The sequence below is a fragment of the Pholis gunnellus genome (genome assembly GCF_910591455.1).
Source record: "Pholis gunnellus genome assembly, chromosome: 14".
NCBI classification, from domain to species: domain Eukaryota; kingdom Metazoa; phylum Chordata; class Actinopteri; order Perciformes; family Pholidae; genus Pholis; species Pholis gunnellus.
The window spans coordinates 7,757,721-7,781,739 of NC_136541.1; the positions used below are offsets into that span (position 1 = coordinate 7,757,721).

Consider the following 24,019-nt stretch of genomic DNA (forward strand, 5'->3'; position numbering starts at 1 on the left):
ACCTACTACAATTCATCCTGAGGGACACACAGATCTGCAGGTTTGGAGGAAACATTCTTTACTTCAGTAAAGTTTCAAATACCATATTATAGAAATACTCCGTTAAAAGTCCTTCATTGACAATGTTACTTTAGTCAAAATATGTAAGTAAAATCAGGAAAATATACCAAGTACTGTACTCAATGCAGAAGATGTGCTCTGTGACTGTTATTATTGTTATTACTGTCATTATTAATGATTATTATGTCTCCGCAGCAGCGACAGCCATTGTCGGCAATACGTTTTTCGGGTTTGTCGTCCGGCATTCTTGTGAGCGCGATATCAATTTGGCAAAAATGGTAAATTGGACTCAAAAATAGTGAGAAAAGCACAATGCAATGAATAAAATCGCATGAAAGTCCAACTACCTTAAAATTGTATTTAATCTTAAGGGGAGCATGAAGGGCTGAAGAAAAGTCCCATGACAATCCATAGTTGTTTAGATATTTCGACAGACAGGCATTTTCATCCCTACCGCCATGTTGCATAAGTGTAGTCAGGTAGACACTTTCCAATACTGCTTCTCGTGTCATACAAGGTTATTAAAAAGATTGAAGTTATTTTTAAAGCTGTACGTAAATATAAATATTTTATCTACTGACCAGAAAACCAAACGGAAACACTGCATTTCCCCTCCCCGATTGTTTGTAAAAAACAAAGCCACAACACTCTGGTAGGCTGTTTTTTTATGTTTTTGGGAGGACTGGGTTTATTTCAAAAACTGCTATCATCCATAGCTGTACAACAGATGCAATGAATACAAATGATCCATAATAATAGCCACAGTTTTTAACATGCTGATAGTAAAAAATTGTCATTTTTTGTCAACCATAAACAGAATGTAAACGGAATTCAAAATGCATCTTATCATGTATAACGGATGACAAACAGTGTGGAGACATTCTGAATAAATTACATTTCAGTTAAATGTACAAATAAAGAAAAATCACATAATTATCAAGTCTTCTCTCGCTGCCAGCGTCCTGACTCGTCACAGTTTTCAATGCACAGAAACAGAACAAACATTACAACAAAAGAGGGCGTTTCATGATTCCTCTGACTGATAACGTAACTGTATTTTTATGCACAATACAGACCACAATATATTAAGAACACAATATATTGTCCTTACTTTCCAGAGAGGCAATCAGCTTGAAGGGCAATTATAGATTGCTCTTTGCAGGTGACCTTGCAGTCGTCTGAAGAATATTTATAACCAGCATTTAGATGAAGTACACATCAGGAGTGTCATGTTCTAATGAGGCAAACGAAGCGAAAAAACAAGTTTGAAAAACTCTTCCTCTGCCGTCAGTCACTCCCGTCATCGCTTTCCTAAAATTTCAAATACACCTTCTTGATCAAGAAGGTTTTGCTGGCATCTGTTCTCCCTTCTTCTTGGACGGTAGGCTCCCCTTTTCCCCAACTTCAAAAAAAAAGAGAATAAAAGACAGACAGCAGTGATAATTAATATTAATATTTACTTTCACAGTAAACTTATGTAGAAAAAGGTGGCTACATTATAAGCTGCTTTATCTGCAAGATGAAAAACAGAGGAGGGGTAGGGGCTCAACATTAAAATAAACTAATGCTTTTGATATTACTTGCAACCACTGAGATATCCACCTGAGGACAAGCAGTTCATTATGCTACCATCTTAACGAACCATCATGTTCAGAGCGGCTGAAAAAGATTTCCCGTTATCGGGCACTTGAGGACAGCAGGGAGGAAATGTCAGCCAAGAGGCAAATAAAATCTCAAAGCTATTTGTTCATATAAAGAAAATCAGGGGATTTAAATGTCGTCTGATGCAGAGTGCGGATGAGACGGAGTCGTATCTCTGTGGCGGTTCAGACAGTCATCAGTGATAACTGCAGAGAAGCTGCCTTTACTTTACGCACCCAGACGGAGAGAATAACGGCCCATTTAGAAGACAGAATGAGCAGCGTTTCTCACTCTGCTTAAATGTGGAAAATAAGCCGAAGAGCAAAAGGGGTACTGTGTTCCATACTCTGTAAGTCTATTCACAAAATGAAATGCCATATGAATAAAGAATTATTCCCTTTTAAGCAGGGATTAAACACTGACCTTACTCAGTTGTCAATGTCCGATATGTGGTTCTCTATCTGCGATTAAAAGAAAAACAACAACAACGAAAGAGATCGGTGAGCTAAGCATCCATTCTTATAACTGGCCCTTCTTCAATTCACAATCATTTTAAATGAAACAATGAAATTGGGTTTTTATTAACATGTATGTTTGTTGTAATGTCACATAGGAGGCCTTTGATGAGGTACTAATGGCAACATTTCAGAATAAGTGAATTTAGAAGTGCTTTTAAGGTCACAATAAAGTTGCGTCAATATATTGATTTGTTTCCATATTTTTCCACAATAAATAAGGACACAAAAATATATAGATACAGAGAAAGAGGAAACGTTATTAAGCTACATTTCTTCCTCAGAAAATACAGACTTGGTTTGGCAACTGGGTTTCCAGATAGGGCATAATATTATACATTACATATTTTTTTAATGCTTTTATGAGCATACGTGAGTTTCTCCATGGCCAGGCAGCTCGAGAGGCTATTCAGCCATTGATTAACAGCTTTGCTTTTTTCATTGAGATGCAAGAAAACACATCTTTTTTCCCCCCCCCCACTCCTATTGAGACTGTAAATGTCTACTTGACCAGCTCACCATGTCGCTGGTGCCTTCATCTTCAAAGTCATCCTCACCGCCGTCCGTCATCTCCCCTGCCTCCACCTCGGCGGTGCCCTCCGCCTCCTCTCCACCAGAGCGGTCTGCTGCATCACCATGGAGACACTCACACATCTCCTCTTGTTTCCTCTGCATGTCTGAGAAGAGAGAGAGACTGGCCGTCAACATCAGAGCGTAATGGATTTATTGAACTGACATCTTACTTTCACTGACAGAATGATTTCTTCCAGACAAGCCATTCTATAAAGCTTTAGTATTTATTTAGTTTCACTTCGCTGTGTGTGTGTGTGTCTTTCATTTGCACATCTGAATGAATGCATGCTTCTCCCCTCCCCTCTGTCGAATCTCACCGTCGTCAGAGCGATGTTGCCTCTCAATCCTCTCCAGCCTTCCAAGCAGGGAGTCGATCTTGGTCTTGATCTGTGACAGCTCCTTCTTGATTGTTTGGAGCTGGTCTGTCTTCACTGTGCGCATACATAAATAAAAGTTAAAAAGCATAATTAATGTGACGTTTGACGAGGAGACAGACACGGCTACAACAGCTACTGCACTGCTCAAGCCAAGATCGTTGCCAGAAATGTAGCTGAGGCACAATCGTGAAAGGGCGTTCGAATGGAAGCCGAAGCCAAAGATATATTTTACGGCTCTGCATTATGTGGAGAATACTGATTAGTAAGAGTGAGATTACGAGCTGTGCAAAGGCAACCGTTGAACAATTATAATAAAATTAAGGTTTCATACAATCTAGATCTTATTTTTGCAGTCATTCCTATCAGTTATAATAACACCGTCTTCACCAACTTAAAGTACTTTGACACTTTTTTAATTTTAGATTTTCGAGGTGCTTTGTGGGTCCATTTAGTTACCAACAGACGGAGCCAGGTTTGCCCCTCCCCCCCTTCCAGTCTTTGTGCTAAGCTAACCGGCTGCAGCCTCACAGACACAGATGAGCAAACTTCTGTGTCTGTAGCTAGTAGCGCTAGCTCCGAAAGTTGCCAGATTACACACTAATTTGCATATTGGTGACATAATCACACATTCATTTGCATAAAGTTTAGTGGTTGTGTCGGTTGTAGCGAGGGGAGAGATCACCTTGTATCGGGCTTAATAGAGAAATATTTAGCCAAATAACTACAAACTCACTACGGAGACATTGGATATTTGAAGCAAAAAAAGTTAAAAAGAAATAAAGTATAATCTTCAAATAGAGCGAATATATCAAACAAACAATTTACAGATGAGGAAAGAACTGGAGAAAATATTATTGTATATCCAACTGTGTGTATCTATTATAGATATTTTTTATTAACTTTCTAAAACTATGTATTTATTTATGCAAAACTATTTATGACTCAGTATCATGTGTGTGCAACACTTAACCATAGAAACTCACTACAACTGAACTCCCATTTCTGCGGCAAGCGTCGTCGTGCTGCCGGCCTCATCTACTGACTGAGAGGGAGAAACTAATGCCGTTACTGCGATTACTCTCAGCAGCATGCAAGCAAACAAAATACAATATAACTCTCGTTTTCCCTGATGGTCTGAATAAGTCCCTACATTTGTTGGTAGTTGTTATTCTTCTCTTAATTTCAGTCGCTAAAGTCACCAAGTTGGCAACACTGCTCATGAGAATGGAGTCAATCCTCTCATTAAACTCTCTGCAAGAAAGCAATTAAGTATATTTACAAAAATGTCAAACTATTCATTGATTTTCTGGGCCACATGGGGGCAACACAACATTGACTTAACAAAGTTGATTTAACAAATGTGTTTGCTGATGTTGCTCTGTAACTGCTTGATGTGTAAATAAGCAACTGTTTGTCCTTTTATTTGTTTCTGGCCACCTGGCAAATGTAAGTCCAATGTTCACTCTCACTATCTGGTTCTTCAAAAATATCTGTCTCTTTAGCTGCTAAAAGCTCCACTATGATCAGGAGTTAATCTCCAACTGAGTCTGTCTGCCATTTGGTGCAGAGCAGGAGTGTACTGTGGGTTTTTAGAGCTTTTTTGCTGAGAACATTTGCCTGCTACCACTGAAAATGATCCTCTGAGAGCAGTGAAAGTGAACTAAAACAGCCGCAGGGCTAAACAATGATCTAAAAAAAACACTAAAATGCTACATAGAGCGGAGGAGAATCACAAGGTCAGATGATATCCGTCTTCAGGTTCATCACTATGAGCGATACATTTTACGTCACACTTGGACTTTTGTACCATTTTAAGATGAAATGCAAAACAAGCTTTGTAAATTTAAAGATTTACTGCTTTTCTTTGAACAAAACAGGATATATGAAGACGTCACCTTGGGCTCAGGGAAACTGTGATGGGTATTTTACCTTATTTTCTGATAATTTACAGATCAAATGATTTATTAACTAATCAAAAAAAGTAATCAATTGATAAATACAAATAAATATAATAAGTTGCAACCCTAAACCTGTCTGATTGCACTTCTGCTAAAGTGTTTTTGCCAAGTTTTCAGATCTCACGAATCATTTTGGTCAGAACATTCTTATCACAATATAGAAATGACAAAACTGAAAAACTAATAAATAATAAGTAATAAACTTGAATTTCCCTTTAAACAGAGCAGAATAAAAGTGACAAATAGAACATACGTTTAGGGACTGTGATGGAAGAGCCGACATTGAGCGCTCGGGAGGAGGAAGAGGAGGAGGAGGAGGAAGAACAGGCCCTGGCGGGAAAGGAGGATTTGGCTCTGCGTGTGGACGGGACGACTAGTCGCGAACGTTTGATGGGGATCACAGCACGGGTCGGGGGCACGACACGACCGTGGTACTCAAAGAGTCTGAAGACACATGAGAAATAAAGTTGCAGCAATCTTTGAACAATAGAAATGTTACAAAAGGCGTTAGAGTGCAGAAAAAGTCATCTTTGAAAAACCAGGGAGAAGTATTTCTGGATTTATTATAGCCATTGAACAGCAAAGTGTGCTGGTGTGTTTTCTTTTTTCTTTTCAGGAGTCACAGTCACTCACATGTTTAGATGTTGTTACTCTAACAACAAGAAACATTTACAAAGCCCCTAAAAGACATGCTGCAAAAGATGTTTGAACGATAGATAGAGGTATATTAAACGCAGCAGCCATTCAATCAAATCTTGTTCCCACTTGCCTACGACACATTAAATTGCCAAAATAGCAATAACGACTCAAAGCTGAAGGATTCAACTCTCATCAGGGTTACTGCGAAGTAGAGGAAGTAAACAAGCCAATGAAAATGTCAGAGGGAAGATACATTCTCTGCCTTGCCAGCGCAAATGACCAGCCTGGGGACTATCTGACATTCAGTACGCACCTATGCGGATAAAAGCATCATTAGTAATTCCAACGGAAAAGAATAAAAACCTCCCCAATATGACATTCACTATGCTCATGATAATGTAGTTACTTAGCCTTAGATGGAATTGGGACTATTCTGTTCAAAACTCATTCTTTTTTTAAGTAGCTGTATCTGAAAAGAGGAGAAAGGAGGCTGAACAGTGAAAGGCAAAATACCAGGAGAAATGGGATCGAAAAAAAACGATGTGGGAAGGAAAAGAACCAGTTCATCCAAACTGTGTCATTTACCATCAGATACGCCTTTTTACATACCTGCTGTAGAAATCGTCTCTGTAGTAGTCATAGTCAAACTCATAGCCACTGTGAAGATAAAACAGAGTTTCCTGTTACAGTGTTAAATGTATAAAAGTCCAGATTTATATCAAATTTGGCAAAGCACCACCTCCTGACAATATCAATAAACATTATCAAGAGACCTGGCTAACGTTAGCCCTCCTGAATATAATTAAATATCATTATCAGAGTGATGGTTTGGTTAGTTATTGATAACAAACATGCTCCATTACAATAAAATATATGTAGGATACTACCGGCTTCGAACCAATGTGGGTTCAGTGACGTTATTCTTTCCTTTTTTTGATATATTCTTTAGCTAAGAGCAGAAACTGTCTTTAAGCTACGCTAAGCTAACCGTCTGACAAGGTGTCATTTTTACACTTCTTTTTCCGCACAGATTTAGTATTTAGCGTACAGACATGAGAGTGATATCAATCATCTCATCTAACACTCTGCAAGAAAGCGAATAAGCTAATTTACCAAAATCCTTTAATTCCCTAATGATCAGCTATTTTGTTCTTCTTTTAGCCTTTCAAATGTCGGCCATGTCCCTTGCTGTGCGCTGTTTTTTTCTTTGCCTCCAACAAGACACTAAAATGTCAAGAATCAGCGAATGTGTAATAACAGACACTGATAGCACAGTTAGTTAAATTGGCTGTTCCTGCTGAAGTACCCGACCAGACAGCAGAATAGAACTACGGTGGGAGAAGTAGGTCAGCAAAGCAATAGCTGACGGCCACAGTTAAACGAGACACACGTTTCACACAGACCTGTAGAGGGACGACAGAGGCCTCTTGGAGCCCATCTTAGGCCTGTATGGTTTGGGCTCTCCTGCCATGTTGATGTCTGCAAACACACACAGTAGCACCTTATAAAATTAAATCAATAAAAAAAAAAATTGAGCTAGAATGAAATCCTGTGTAAAATAAGGGGGTAGAGTGAAACCTGCATCGTCTTGCCTATTGTGAAAATATGACATGATATTTTCATGTCTTGGAATGAATTTAACATTTAACAATTGAATGAGCTTCCAAGCTGTTTAACTGTAACTCAATTAAAAATGTATGTTAATGATATTAATGATAATACTGTTGAAATTGGGTTAACAAATTATTGCATGTGAAATGCTTGCAGGGTACAAATACATGCGACCATCATATATCTCCAAAATGTGATAAGAGCCCGAGCATGAAAGTGCAGGGACCCTATTGTTTTTGGAGAGCAAAACAGGCACAAGATTCAAAACTGCAGAAAGTTCTGCAGTGATGAGCCTTTTTCCATATTTGCTGACATGTTACAGACAAAAGGATATATTTCTTTTATTGATTAATAAAGACAATCCTTGCAAGATTACTATATACTGGAAATATATGTTAACTGTACCATTTTGTGTCTTATATATGTGTGTGTACTCCATACCGTGTAATCACAGTCTCCAGACAATAACATCTGTATCTTATCTTTTCAGACACTAATAGCGATCTTGTTTAGACAAATTTCTTTAAAATACAGAAACTCAAGTGGAACATATCATTCTCCATTTTGAAGTGAAAACATCAGTATCCAAACTTTGGGAGACGAGGAACACCGCTAATTACACAGGCTCAGAGAAAAAGATTAGAGATTAGAGAAAGAGCGTTGCTGACAATCCCTCGAGGGGCGATTCACTCTAAATCACTTCTCGGACACGGACACAGACTTAATTCTCACTGTCTTCTGAACTTCACCTCTCTGGTAAGCTCTTACATTTTATTTCCCACCATCTTGGAGAAATAGATGGCATGGGGGCATTCCTTTACTCAAGGCTGAATCTTTGCATCGAAGCCCTGCAGACTCAGAGTCGATGTTGTAAGACGGCGCCTTATAAACAATGCAAGACCTGGCATCATCTCTATATAACTTTTATTTCAACTTACTATGAAAACAATAAAGATACTGAGTGAGGTAAAAAGTGACAGTAACATACTGGTGCTCTAAAAACAACAGGAAGTCATTTATTGTTTGTCCCGCTGATTTGAACCGCTCAACAACATGGTCGGCGGTCGCTCTTTCGGAGTCATATCTCAGTCAAATCTTAACACACATACATGTATTTTAGATTCAGCGTAACTTACACTTCCAGAGGATTATACCCAACGTCCATGCGAACAAATCATAAATCCGCTTAGAAATCATAGAAAAAAAAGACACACATGACTGTATAGCTGCAGAACTTGCCTTTTTGAGTAAATAGCAAACAGGAACTCTTTATAGTTCATTCTGTACACAGAGGGTGTCTGTGGGGGGGGGGGGGCATCAGTGGCAAACCCCCACTGTAACATATACTGAACAAGGTTTTTACTGTCACTGCAGCAAACTGTGCTGTGACAATTTCAATATCAGCACAATACTGCACAATGCAAACACTATAAATTACAATATTTTATAGATTTTCTATTTTTATGTCAAAAGAACTTTAGAATCTTGTCTTTAAAGAGTTTGATTTACACGATTTACAGGTTGCTCTATGTATAAATCTATTCTAATTTCAATACCTTCATTTATGAATTTTCATTATTTGTTACTTAAGACAATTCCATACATTCATCCAATTGCAGATTTAGATGAAACAGCAAGCTGGAAAATTATTGACAAATGGCAAAGACTGCAACAGAAACAGATTGTTAAATGATTATAAAAGTATTCATTATATCATCAAGTTGAAAAGTATTAATTAAAAACATTTTTGATAGCAGCTTCTCAAACAATAAGTTCTTTGGTTAAATATTATTTTGACTCCGACACAACTTTATGAATGAATCAACTAATAAAAAGTCTATTGCTAAATAAATACTATAGTAGTCTAATAAAAATATATACGTAGCCTTCTATTGAAAGTATTTGTTAGTTGGAGCCCTGAAGCAGAGAGGGATGTGCCTGTCGGGCTCTGTGATGAGATTAACCAGCTGAATAAAAAAGGTAGAAAGCATTGATTCACTTAGTGATTCAGTCCACTGAAACTTTCAAAGAGACAAAGACGAGCAGAGAGGCTGGAAACTTTTAAAGGGTTTTAAGGGCTTTGAGGCAGCTGAGACATCGATTGTGTAAGAAAGGACTGAGAGTCACAGTTTTGGTTAAACTTTTTATTTTTAAAGTAACTTGGTAAAAAACAGAAAAACAATGAAATCCCCTTCAAATCCATTAGCAGACTACTGTGACTCTTCACCACATGGCTCGTCATGATCGACAGCCTCTTCTAGCTGCCGAGCCGGCTGCCATCACTGCGTTCAGACCGTCGGCTTCTCAGCGCTGCTTCTGCTCAAACTCAGCTCAGTCAAGGTCATACACACAAACAAATATCAGACACTTCCCACACAAAACAAACAGAGGCACACACCGACAAAGCAGGGCACACCCCTGTCTGATGAGATGAGTTAGCCTCGACAGCTTCAAAAAGTCGCAGAAATAAAGTATCAGCTTTGCATCAACTGCTTTGGGGATCATGCAGCGGCAACTTTCATGACAGGAGCTGAAGTCGAGTCATTTCGCAGAAAGTGTTGCAGCTTTAGCCTCTTCTTTTTTTTCTCCCCCTGCTGGTGGAGATGATAATGAAATATCTTGCTGCATTGTTAATGCACTGAGCTTGTGAATTTAAAGAATGCAAGATATCTCAGACTATATCATACTCAAGATCTCTGTTTTCGTCGGTCAGACACAGACACACACACACACACACACACACACACACACCAGTAGCTGGTTGGAGCTAAAGTAGCTGCAACTGGATCTTACAAAACATTGTCTGCAGATTAACCATTGTGCTATGTTTGGAGCCCAGACTTTTCCCCTTCCTCTCTTTTTCTCTTCATTCCCTCCTTTCCCTCCTCGCTCTCCCTAATGGACTAATGAATCCGGGATGTATCAAGCCACTCTCCGGTGCACAGGGACGTCTGTATCATTATCATTATGCTCCAGGAAGACGTGAGGAATGGTTCACATCGTTAAGTGTGCTCTCCTCTCTCTGGTCCCCTGCTGGGGTCGTTAAAGAGAGAGTGACGCACTAAAAAGCACTCTCTAAACGAACAACGCCAACCCTCCACACCCCCGACAGACACGCACTGAGCCTCTGATTGATTACAGTCATTATATTAGTCATATACAAAAAAAATGAAACAAATGTGTGTGAGCTTGTGTGTGAGTGACGGACTTGATTGTATGTGTATCTATTAAAAAGTTGCGCCTGGAAATGGAGGAGATAGAGGCTGTGTTGCTAAGCAATAGCCAGTTAGGACTTAATTGATACTGTAAACTGTATGCGGCATCATGAGTGAGCACAGAGACAAATTCAAACAACAAAGAGTACTGGCCAACCGCTCGACCCGTGGGGGTTTTAATGTTGAGAAGGAATAGACTCTCTATAAGAGGTTGCCATAGTTAGTGATGTCACTCATTGGTTTGTGGATCACCGGTTTGAGCATTTTGGCCATTTTTTGTGCAACCAGAAGTGACACGAGAGGGTGTGAGCTACGTACAAGCCACCGCTGAATAAGACATTTTAGGCGACCAAAATGAACTGAAAACACTATAAAAAGGTTCAAATTAGTAAGATGAAAACACAGACAACTCCCAGACCGGATAACGTCGTGGTAGCGCCCTGTCAATCACAAGGTAGTCACGCCCTAAAGCTATTCGGGTTCATCGTCTATTCTAAATGGGACCATAATTTACTAAATTAACTTCATGCTGTATTAAAGAAGACTTGAAACTAGCAATCGAGACCACAAACTCATGTTTACAATGTTTATTCAAGTGAGAAAAATGGTAATTTCCTCACAGACTTCTATACAATCAGACTTCTTCTTACAACCAGAGGAGTCGCCCCCTGCTGGCCATTAGAGAGAATACAAGTTTATTGGCTTCACTTTTCAAACCTCCGGTGCAAAGGTGGCCCAAAATGGTAAAGGTATTCACTGGAACAAATCCCCAGAGTGGGTTTATGTGTGTGAATATGAAGAAGTATAGAATAACTCAAAATCAAAATAGCCACTGGCTCTCTGTCTAAAATGTGTATGGACCACTGGGGGATGGAAACAAGGCTCTTCTGTCTTTGACTTCATGGTTTCAATCGCTAGTTTCAAGTCTTTTTCAATACAGTATAATGATTATTTTGTAAATTATTTGGTTGGACCAAAGAAGCATCAATAAAAATCCTTTGAGAATATATCATGTTACAATATCTAAAGAAATACAACAGTATACAAGCCAGATTTTAAAAGGAAGAGGTTTAGTTTGCAAGTCCTTTTAATTGAACGGCTCCTTCGGCAAAGATGTGGCCGAGTTCAGCAGCAGTTTTATCCATCCACACTGGATCCTTTAAGAATACAATCATCACCACGTCAGGGCACCTCTGACTCAGTTTGGGTTCATTCATATTAATGAAGCAGTGCTAAATTACCTTTGAGTGTCTTTTTTAGTTATAAATAGACCACTCGATTCAGCTTGCCCTTGAGCTCTTTGTCTCTGGAGACGTGGACGAGTCATTAAAACCGGACTAGCGCAGACAAAACTTAGTTAGTCCACTGGGATGAGTTTAGTATAAAAAGGAAAACGCAGCTAAATAACTGTTTAGCCCTTATGCTGCTTCCATTTAACAGAGACAAGCCAAACCATAGTGTATTAGCAATTTTCCTGTTGACTGGGATTATTCAAGAGACTGTGCAAAGCGACTTTGGAAGGACAGCGGTTGTCCATGTTAAACTACAGCCTACTCTCTGTCCAATTAATGCAGAAGAGGTAAGCGATGTGGTAATACAGCCTGAGAAAAGGAACGAGAGAATACATTTCCTCCCTGCACTAATACCGAAACACAATCTTTGGCAGGCAGAGCATCACTCCTGGCACAGAACAATCTCCGTCGATGCCGTTACGCGAGAGCAGGTGAGCAGTATTTGATTAAGAGATCGTCCGGGCACCTGTGTGAATACAAATGAGCGACTAAGAGACATCCTGCTTGACAGCAGCCGCAGATTCAATCTACGCTGTGTTCTCGCGGCCCGTAAATCTGACAGGGAGGACTTGAACAATCTCTGAGCTCGGCTCAAGGGCACAGGCAGTTTCGGCTTTTCATTACAGCTGAGAGAGTGTTTCCTTAAGCAGGGCAGGCTGAGTGACAGGGTGAGGAAGCATACGTGTGTGTCTGGGTATACACACACACACACACACGCAGTGTACGGATTAATGTATGTATGCGTGTGTGTGGACACAATGACCTTCCGTTTACATTATCTTGAAATATTGTTCTTACTGGTTAGAATGCCATTGCAGATTGTATTTTAATTGACATTACTTACAGTGCATTTGCAGATACAATGAATGTAATTCTGGAAAGTCTATCAACATGTTGGTTTCACAAAGATAGATATGACATAGCTCAAACTGAGAGTCAAATGTCCAAATGAATTCCTTGCACTGTTTAGTTTTTAACTAATGAATTTTGGGTAAATTAAATCATCTGAATCCTGTCAATGCTAAATCCTGAAGACTATTACCTTGCGAGCTACTTGACATTATGCAACTCTGAGCTACACGCACCGATCCAGAGTTTATTACGTCCTGACTGATTCCACCAATCAGGATGGTGGAGAATCGTGTCGTCAAGGCAAAGTGTGGATTAATTACCGTCCTTCCTTAATGAATTCCTTGTACTTTGCTCTTTCGCCCTCTTAAGGAAAACGGTTACTTGGCAGCCCATAAATTTGGCAGCCGGTCCCCGAGCTCCTGAGGATCCAATACAATTATTTTCATTAGACCTGCTGAGCTGTGGTCCATTAAGGAGAGCCGGACGTGTGGTTGCTACATTTTCGGGGTTGTCTGTGCTCAATAGATCGCATTGAGAATTTAAGCATTAGTGAGTGAACGTTCTTCAGAGCAGCAGTACAGAAGGTAAGATGTTTTCACGCCTGTGGTGCATCTCAACATTGTCACGAGTTGATTTTTGCATTAAACCATAATGAGCATATTGTAGCCTGGGGTAAAAATAATTTACTCTTTCATCTCTCCTGAGCTGTTGATACACTTTTCCTCCTTTTCCTTTTTGTCTTATGATGTAACTATGTGGCTCTTAAGTGCAACCGTTCGAAACGTTTTAAGCCCAGGAGCCGGTCCATCACTTCCGCCTCAACACACGCTGGTGAATCTGTGCAAGCAGCTGGAAACAAGCCAGCAGCTGCTTGAAACTACTTGTACATCTGCTCTGAAGCTTGGCCTCCTCGTTCAGGGGTTGACTGTTGAAACACTGAGTAGCAGACGTGTTTAGACATCAGCTCAATTAAATGATAAGGTAATACACACCAGAGGAATTTAGAAAAGGTTTAACAGGTTAGAAAAAGAAGAGGAAACATGTTCCCGCTACTCAAAATTATGTTTATCAGATCTTTTTTCCGGTTGTTTTAAGTTTTAAATATGTCAAATATTCTCAGATTTCAGCTTCTCCATTGTTAAGATAAGTTCAGTAGTTTGTCTTATGTGACAGTAAATTAGACTTTGATGGTTGGTCAGACAAAACAAGGACCAGAGGAAATCTCAATGGGTGCTTTCCCTGTTTTCTCATATTTTATTCATCAAATGATTGATTTACTAATTGGGGAAATAATCGTCAGACTAATTGGCCTTCGCTCCCGGGAGCCATCTTGTCATGCCACAGTAGGAAGAGCACAGGTGTAAATAATAGAAACGGATGAATTCCATTTAGCTGCTTTAGTTTCAGGGTCCTGATCGAGTGTAGCAGGAATGAGCCCTAAAACCTGGAAATGAGTCGGCATTCTCGCACTTCCTGTTCCCTCGTCTGATGGGTTTAGACGCCTGAAATAAGGATTAAGATTATCTTGCTGAACAAAACGTGCAAGTATCATAAACATTTGTTTGCCACAGAGTTTATTTCTAATCCAAAATTCAATGGAAAAATCCCAATTCGCTTTTTGTGTAGGGAACCAGGGTGATGCTAACTTCCGGGTTGGCCAACAAAAAATAAGTCATCCCTGCAGCACTCTATGTGCATGCTGCCTCACTCTCACGGCTTTTAGTTTATTAGTTTCTGTCAAAGGGTCCGCTGTGAAGAAGGCTTTTTTGATAAATAACTGTTGCAGCCCTGACTTTATATATTTAAATAATTATTAATAAAAGGTTACATGCAAAACACACTGGTCGTATAAATAATGTATTCTGATCATGAATCAGTAAATCTAGATGTTAATATATGAGATATAAATTATTCATTTAACCGCAGATCTGCCAACAATGCAGAAATATCTCCCTCAGCCTCTTATGTACACATGTGCACACCTCACCTGGAGCTGTAATGTGCAACCAACCACTGCAGCTCCAGTACTTTGCTCAAAGGCACTTCTGCACTGAACACACGCTCTGAACATAACACAACACCACCACTGTATTCTTTTTGACTGCAGTCACCAAATAGATTAAAATGAATGTTACATGCTTTATGCAGCAATCTCCTGCCTGTGAGCGAGTCACTGAGAAAAATTTGCTTTTCACACAATTCCTGCAAAAAAAAAAAGAAATAATAATAATGCACAAAGACTGGATGAAAAGGGGATTTATGTGGTCTGAATTGGTAAAAGATTAGCTTATTAGCCATGGCATGTAAATGTTTAACCAGTGCGATTTGCATCAGTCCCCATGCTTTAATTCCCATTCATTATTAAAGCTACAATGCAATATTTTACAGTGTATTTTAACATAAAATAGGGATTACTTCCCTAGAATTTTGAAATTGACATGAATATGCGGACACATACTGAGCAACAGAAAGGAGGAGATGCAGATTTCAATCATGAAGACACTGCAAAGAAGCCTGCACACAGCAGTGGTGGAGGAAGTACTCCGATCTCTTTAAGTAAAAATAGCAATACCACAATGTAAAGGATTAACAAGTGAAAGTTCTGCATTCAAAATATTACACAAGCAAAATATGCACGAGAAGACTTCAAGCAGCAAGTTGTACTTAAAGTATCAAAAGTAAAAGTACTAATAAGGCACAATGGCTCGACTCAACGTTTTACTTTCATCATTTGAATCATTTTCTTAATTCATCACCATCCAAATGATGTCAAATGTCAACTAATTTAAATTTTAATCTATTTAATGTATTACATATTGATCTGATAAGTAACTACCGTTATATCTGTCAGATATACTATATGTAAAAAAATATAGCAATATACCCCTCTAAGATAAAATACGTCAAGTTTAAGTACAAGTAGTATCTCAAATTGGTACAATATTTCACCAATGCTCCCTCCACACTAGCAGCATTAACTTCAGCCACATTTAAAGCTCCTTCGTCACGAGAGAGTGACGCCTCATACTCACATCTCAGGTTGCGACGCCTGCCTTTGTACATGGTCATGTCACGAGGGGGAACACGCGGGTGATGTCTGTGGTCGGGAAGACTTTTGCTTCCTTTTCTCTCCCTTAAAAAAAGCCAGACTGCGCGTGCACCTTCAGCCCCAGACTGAGAGCGGAGCCGCTTCGGACCAAACCATTGTCGAACTATTCCAGGGGGAACTCTCTCTCTCTCTCTTCTCAAAATACTCCTCTCTCTTCCAAAGACAGGAGTTGAACTACATGTTGTTTGTCTCTGTGAAGCACAGATTGAGCAGTGAGGAAATTAGTAAATTATTATTATACGAAATTATTAAAGACTATTTCACTCCCAAAAAGTCACTCTCTCCCCTTAAACGCGAAATGTATGTGACCAGAACGAAGCAATTTAAAGTGAAGGAAGAGAATAAGGACAAATGTGATTAAACTCTACTCTATATAGTAGTATTCTATATAATAGTTTGTTTATTTTTGTATGGGCCCATAGCCAGGATTTTAGCCCCTAGTCCCCGACCAACAAGGCACCCATCACCCCACTCACAAACATTTAATCAAACACCAAAAGGTCTTGGAAATGTAGTTGTAATTAATTGGATATTTTCATGTTTCATTTGTTCCGATCAATTGTGTTGAAAATACAGACACTTACTGGCCTGGAAGTACTCAAACATATAGAGTCTAACATACTGGAATCAGCCTGTAAAATACCCATGACGTGTATATGGCTGCAACTAACGATTACTTTTGTTGTCGAGTAATCTATCTTGTTTATTACAACCAACAGTCCAAAACTAAAAGGTATTCATTTCTATTGAAAACTAAGAAAACAATTATGGATTTATTAAATCATTTTCTGTCAGTTAACTAATCAATAAATTGACTTTTCTGGTCAGCTTTAATCATGCATGGTTTTAAATTGTAACATTTTAATCCCCTTACCAATAGGTATATAAATGTTGCTTTAAAAAAAAGATTTAATGAAAAAGTACAGAAAACACGACTTCAGTGTCATCAATAGCAGCTGTGTCCACATAACAGAACACAATACAGAACATTTACATGCTATTGTGAGTATTTGTTCTGGATGTTAATGTTCATACATATATTGTTATAACAATATGACTTTACAGATTTGTTGGCCACATTGGTGGGAACATTAAAATAATATCACCTGATAGAGTTGATAGGTGAAAGCAAACAGTTCGCCTCTTGAAAATAAACAGCTAACACTGACGAACTAATTAACATGTTAGCACAAATGTTCAATATCAATATTCACTCTCCTTTCAGCGCTCCATCAACTCCTGAGGGAAATATCTGGCTCTTCAGCTGCTAAATGCTCCACTATGTTCACCAGCTATAGTCTTCAGATTGGTGCAGGAGAAAGACGCAATGAGGGCAGAGAGAGTCGAGTGATGATTACGTTATTACAATTACAACGACTCATTTGGACCCATTGTTAATGGGAAAATATTAGCTATTGAAGCCAACAAAGATGTGAACATTGAATGAGTTCTGATGGATTCACTGGTCACGTACATATTATACACTCATACATACAATTTTACAATCACGCATGTCAATACATACCTGGTCCTGTATAATACATACATGCATATTCATATGTTTACAGTCGGTATGTTGTTTTTATCCTGAATCTGTTTTATCCATTTGTTTACTCAAATGGGCTGCAAATTACAGCAAACATCTTTTGTAGTTATTTTTCATACACACAATGTTTATCTGTATTGTGTTCAATTAATTAATTATTTTTCTTTTTATGGAAAGATGCTTCACTCAGTTCAACTGAGCTTTATTTGCCTGATGTTTTGATCAAAAAACACAAATACACACAAAGTAAAGTGAATGAAAACAAGATGGAATTTGTAGCGCATGGAATAAAGTAATGTACGTCTGCATGTCTTGCTTTATGAATCACAGACTCACACAGACAGAATTCAACATACATTTAACTAAATAAAACCTAATTGACAGATGAATCCTATTTGATATTTAAGGTTCGTCTTGTAAAATACAACCTGCATTTTACTCCATTTTAAACATGCAGAAAATACAGTTTGACCTCACTTTTCAAACACCTTTCTTCATTGGAATGACGAATCAGCTTCCTATTGTGAATGTCTCCAATCTCTCTCTCTCTCTCTCTCTCTCTCTTTCTCTCTCTCTCTCTCTCTCTCTCTCTCTCTCTCTCTTTTAAATTTAATTTTAAGTGGAGGGGCTGTGGACTTAAGAGACAGACTGAGGAAGCAGAGCACCTGGGGCTCTGCCTACTGATTCCCCAGCTGTTGCAGCACCAGGGCTCTGCTATAGATGAAGCCTTGTAATTGTAATATCTAATTACACTGACAAGGGGTTTGCAGCTGTCTCGCGCACAGCCTGATGTCTTAATGGTCCTGCAGCTTCTTTGTTCTCGCTAAGAAAAGACCAGAAACTAAAAGCTGATGAAAGATGGAGGCCGAGCGAGACGGATTCATGGCTTTGAGGACAGTCGCTTGAATCAAACGACCAATGTCCTCACTTTGACTTCTTTGAAAAAAATATTAAAAATGCATCTCAGTTTTTACGATGTGAGGACTAAACGCGCTATGTGCTTGGTCTTTTGGGATTTATTCAAGGCGGTTATTCCAGGATAATAGCAGGAACACATTTTATCACCATTAGTGGCAGCAGCAACGTAATCATTGGCATATCTTAATAGAAAACAGTCCATGTGTCAACAGCTGCTTTATACTACTATTGAAACAGCAAAGACAAAACGCAGCTTATAAATGTAAAAATGTGGATATTCTGCACAGGTTGCAGGGGAGCCCTGCATTAGTTTGACTACTGAGGACAGGAATGAATTTTACATTCTGAGAAACTGAATAAGATGTCCTCGTTTTGGTGGCGTTGCCCTCACGGACATTCTTCCAGCACCATCTAGTGTTCATGCAGATGGAAAAGTCATGGATGCATGAATAGTGAAGCCTGAAAGAACTGCCTGATACACAGAAGCATAAATCCATATTTCAGAGTAAACATTGTAACTTTTAGATTAGGATGTATTGTTTAATATAAAATAACCAACTTTACATCAACAATTCCAACAGGTCCCATCTTTTTGATCATACTTAAAGGAACAGTGTGTAGATTTATGGGAATCTATTGGATTTTATATCCTTGCTGTTACTTTTATTGTTTGAGTCTCACTGTGTTTCCTTATCATACATTTTACGTACTGTATATCTTCTTTTACAAAAACAACTAATTGAAGCTACAGATTTTTAGACTGAGGTTTTGACAGGCAAACCTGCAGATAGATGGTTCACTATTATGAAATAAAGACACCTTTCCCAACAAATCTTTTCAAGCTTTACCACCTTTTTCTCTAAGAATTCATCACATAGCAGATCAGCTTGATGCAACCTACAGTTCCTGAACACTACTTACTAAAACAGGCCCCAGAATACCTTGGATTTATTATGGTGTTCTGCCGCTTTTCAACCACAGAGAGGCGCTCGAAGACCACCAGACAGCAGTCACACACGAAAGATCTTACACACTTTAAACCAGAGAAAGCATATATGATCACACTCAACTCGGATTATGAAGAATGAACCTTAAAGTATTGATACATCTATGTCCAGATTATAGCCACAAAAGCAGAAAGCAGAAATGCTGAGATGGTGAAACAAGAACAAACCCTTCCCCTGCACTCTTCATCTGACATCTTCATCAGGATCTAAGTAGCTACCGTCTAGGCCAACCGGCGGTGTGATTAAATGTCACTTTAATTTTCATGAACTACATAAAGTCATTGTGTCGCCACTCCAGTCATGTCCGAAGGAATTAAATTGAGTAAAGCAATCGCTGGAGCTGCAGCATCTCGCGGCTATTAAATCTACTCGAGCGCGTGACGTTGTGGTACTCAAGCTGCACACCGTGTACTCAGGACATTACAGGTTTGAATCCGACCCCGTGACCCCTCCCGTCACGTGTCATACCTTCACGCTTCTGTCTCCTCCCTGTGTGTGATTTAATGAGGAGAATATATATAGAATTCATATCTTGTGCATGGCTGCGCCCACCTCTTGGCAATATAGTTCCAAACCCCAATCAAATATAAAGTTCATGTTTAAAAGATGTTGATGCAAGGGTTAAGCTTCACGGGGGCCAGCAGAATAAAGGCAGAAAAGATGATAACCAAAGCAGAGAGAGACGTTATTGTGGGCACCTTTAGTATACCTCTGACACTTGTGGTGCATTGCTAATATACTGAATTTATTGTGTGTGTGTGTGTGTGTGTGTGTGTGTGTGTGTGTGTGTGTGTGTGTGTGTGTGTGCGCATATGTGTCCACAGACGCTCAGTGTTTACAGGGACCCTGTGAAGTGCAGTCAGTGGAGCTGCAATTTGCCCCGCTATGCAAAGGAATACTTCACTTTTATTGCTGTATATGAAGCCTTTGTTCACGAGACACATGTTCAGCTGAGATCTTCTCAGCTAGACGCGCTTTCCTTTCTCTCAAGAAATCGTGTTTTTCAGGAAATGCATAGCCGTGCTTTGGTTTGTCAGTGTGCATAACAACGAGAGGAGCTCCTGTAAGTGGATGCAACGATGCAGACAGGACAAGACAGACGGGACGTGGATTTGTTTTGACAGCAGGGTGAATGTTTCGGTGGTGTGATGACATAAAGCACTTTTTCAGTCAATAATCAGGTCCGATAAATGAACATATTTTTTATCGACGGTCCTATCATAACCCAAATTTCTGGCCATCATTTATAACGTAACACTTTATTGACACCGGTGTGAAGACCTTAATGCTGCCTTAAAAATGACTAAGCATGCATTGTGCAAAACAAAATAAAGGAGCCAGTTTTCAGGATTACAAACTCGACCCTTTGACGCTTTAAGAAATAAGACTTTGTTACTGAGCATTAGAGGAGAAGATTGATACCATTCTCATGTGGTTAGCTTAGCATAAAGACGGGAAAAAGGGTTTAAAAATCTGCCAACCACTACCTCTAAAATGAATTAACATGTCACATCTTGTTTGGGTCATAATATTACTGCTGCTTTATTTGTTTCCAAATACGTTTGGCTTGTGTTAGATTTTGTTTAAAACCTGATTGTCTGTCTGTTTGTATCGTTTGCTCCTTGAAGGTCTAATTTTACTAATGTTATTATTACCAATCACTGCCAAAACTACCCAGACAACACCTGAGTTGGCTCAGGCCAGTCAGTTTACTTTCACTAAAGGAGGATCAGTCATACAGTTCTACAAAAATACAATAATAGTTCTTGAGACACATGATTTTACAGCAAATTGCTGTGAACACAGCTCCACCTTGCACTTTTACCAGTGCCATATGTCATTTCACAGCCCAAAAATGCATGAAACTTTCTGAACAAACACAGAGTGGAATTACAGACGTGACCCCACAGCGCTGTTATTCATGTTTAATCAGAGAGCAGGGATCCGGGAGGACTTTTGTCTTCTGTGGAGGAGGCTGTGACCTAATCAATAAGTAATATAAAGAAGATTTACATGGATCCACTCAATGCCCATGAGGACCAGGATCTGAATGTTTCCTCCTTGTTGCTGTCCGTCTGACCGTCTGATCTGTACATTCAAGCTCAAACCCAAAACATGTTTTCTGTATCTTAGCGTCTTCACCCCGGCTGTACTTCTTCATTTCAGAATTATTTTCACGTTTTTTGTCCATAAACACCATGAACCAGATGGCAGCTTGAGGTCTTCAGGCAATATTGATCAGAAATAATAGTTTGAAATAACATGCTCGAAGGTTTCAAACTGACTAAATCTGTATTATATTTCTAATCTGAAATTATGGACTTGTTTTTATGAAATTGTCTTTTGTTATTGGTATTGACCCCTTCTTTTATGACTCTTGTTTTTATATATACATCTAGTTTGTATTGCTTTTCCAAGTTAAATGTTACGTGTTGTATACAGCGCTTTGTTTTGTAATAAGCAAGGTTTTGTAAAACGATTATATCACATTGGTTTGAACAGAACATGCGAGAGGATGAAACATGTAGGTGTCTCTAGCACAGTAATGCAAGTGAAGGATTTTACTTTTCAATCACTTTTGCCATGAAATATGTCAGGGCAAGTTACATTTTGAAAATAAAGTTATTAAATACCATTAAAATAAATGTTATAACTTAAAAAACGCAAACATTTCAACAACATTTGGTCCACTTTTAATACTTGGACGTCTTTTCTGTTTAAAGCTGCTCCAACGATAAACTTGAACTTTGGAGAAAAAGAAAACAGAATCCACAGGCTCACTGCTCCATGACACAAACCTGACTCTCCTTCATCACTAAATCCTCAGGTTCTGCTCGCTGAACAACATGCCGACTAAGGACCAACCACGGACCGCTGACGGCCAACTGTGGCATACCTACCTGGACCTGATGGAGAACCGCCACCCCGCAGATCTCTTGCTATATTCTTTGTTCTCTTCTGTATTATCTTTTATCAATGTGTGCCAGAGTGTCTCTCAACAACGCGTAAATCAGCCAGCAGATTATGAATGTTTTAGAACTGATGGGACATACTGGAGACCAGCTTTAATGTGGAAGAGAGGTCTCTTATTAGTTGAATAAAGCACCATGTTACACGGTGTAGTTCTCTCTTATTATCTCTTATATTTCAATCAGAATTCAATGATGAACATTTGAACAGCATTACCTAGTGACTGTCCGGCGATGACCCTGGTGTTCTCCCCGGCCACGGCTGCCCTGGCGTTCCTCTCGCTGGCGTACTGAACGAAGGCGTAGCCCTTGTGGACCGAGCAGCCCACAATCTTGCCGTATTTGGCAAAGAGGGCCTCGATGTCGCCCTTGGTTACCACGGCCGTGTTGAGGTTGCCGATGAAGACGCGGGAGTTGAGGGAGCGCGGGTCATTCTTGTTGGTCACGTTGCTGGTCTGGGTCTTCCCAGTCATCCTAGTCCTGCAGCACTGCCTGCTGGGAGACACAGTTGCACACTGCTCAGAAAGCCAGGAAGGTTAGACTGTGGAGGTTACTCACAGAAAGCCAAACAGTGAGCACCAGTCTGAGCTGAAAGCATATGTTGGAGATAATAGCAGCCATCTACAGGCTGAGAAAAATACATCTTTGTTTTTATGAATCCATTTAAACCCCACTAAATGGTCTAAATATCTTCTAAAAGGCATTTTGAGATATGCGACAAGATTTTCACCCAACAGCTTCAATGATCACAGCAAAGGCTTGATTTGTGTGGGAAATTGAAAACCACAATGCTTCGATATCAGTGAATCATGTAGGGCACGCTTACTTACATTTTCAATTTTCAATTTTTTCAGTTAATCATTTGCTTCATAGACAGTGAAGCGTGTCCATCACAGTGTCCCAAAACCCAACCTGATGTCTTCAGATTAGAGCTGCAACCAATGACCATTTAATTTATTTATTAGTGTGTGGATTATTTTCTTTACTTAATTAATCTTTTATTAATCATTCAGTCTATAAAGCAGAGTATGAGGTGACGTCTTCAAATGTTTTGTTCTCTCTGACCAACTGTTAAAACAACCAAAGATCTTCAGTTAACTCAATTATGAAAGAGAGACAAAGTAGATAATTGATCAAAAATAGTTTTAATACAAATAATTTTCTGTCAATCTCTACTTGATTAATCTACATATTGTTGCAGCTCTACTTCGGATTGCTGGTTTTATCCGACCAACAATCTAAAACCCAAATAAATATCATTTAGAACAAAGAACGTCAGCAAGCGTTCACATTACAGAAGCAAGAACCAGTGAATTTAGGAAGTTTTTGCAAAAAACTGAAACAAGACGAGACTTCAAAGGCTACTCAATTATTTCAAAAGTTGTCTATTATTTTTCTAAACTTAATCAATTAATTGATAATTTGCTTTCCAATTGTTTCCACCTGTTCTCTACATCCTAAGCCCAATATGTTAACATGGAGGCAAAGACTGAAAGCGTTCTGCAGGAGGTGAGAGGAACGCTGACCTGTTACATGTTCACATGTTTGAAAAGAGTCTTCACCCGCCGTTTACCTCTTTATTTTTTATTTTTGAGTTCCCTTCACGTGCAATGCCTTTGTAATGTCTGAGAAGGACACGAATAGCCTAAATGGTATTGCGAAAGTCTGCTCCAAGATGATTGGAGCCCTGGAAAGAGTCTTGTGTTCCCCGTAGGAGAAACAGGTGCCCCGAAAAGC

At 39.2% G+C, this 24,019-nt stretch overlaps 1 protein-coding gene across 1 annotated transcript; it reads right to left on the reverse strand.

The window, feature by feature from the left end:
• Positions 1–1,363: 1,363 nt before the first annotated feature.
• LOC306706726 (RNA-binding Raly-like protein) lies at positions 1,364–22,755 on the reverse strand (the record flags this gene model as incomplete). Its single annotated transcript, XM_079173893.1, has 8 exons — positions 1,364–1,462; positions 2,125–2,162; positions 2,736–2,893; positions 3,107–3,220; positions 5,378–5,568; positions 6,373–6,420; positions 7,167–7,242; positions 22,500–22,755. 7 exons carry the CDS (start codon positions 22,753–22,755, stop codon positions 2,130–2,132), a joined length of 876 nt encoding a protein of 291 aa, XP_079030019.1. The 3' UTR covers positions 1,364–1,462; positions 2,125–2,129.
• Positions 22,756–24,019: the final 1,264 nt, after the last annotated feature.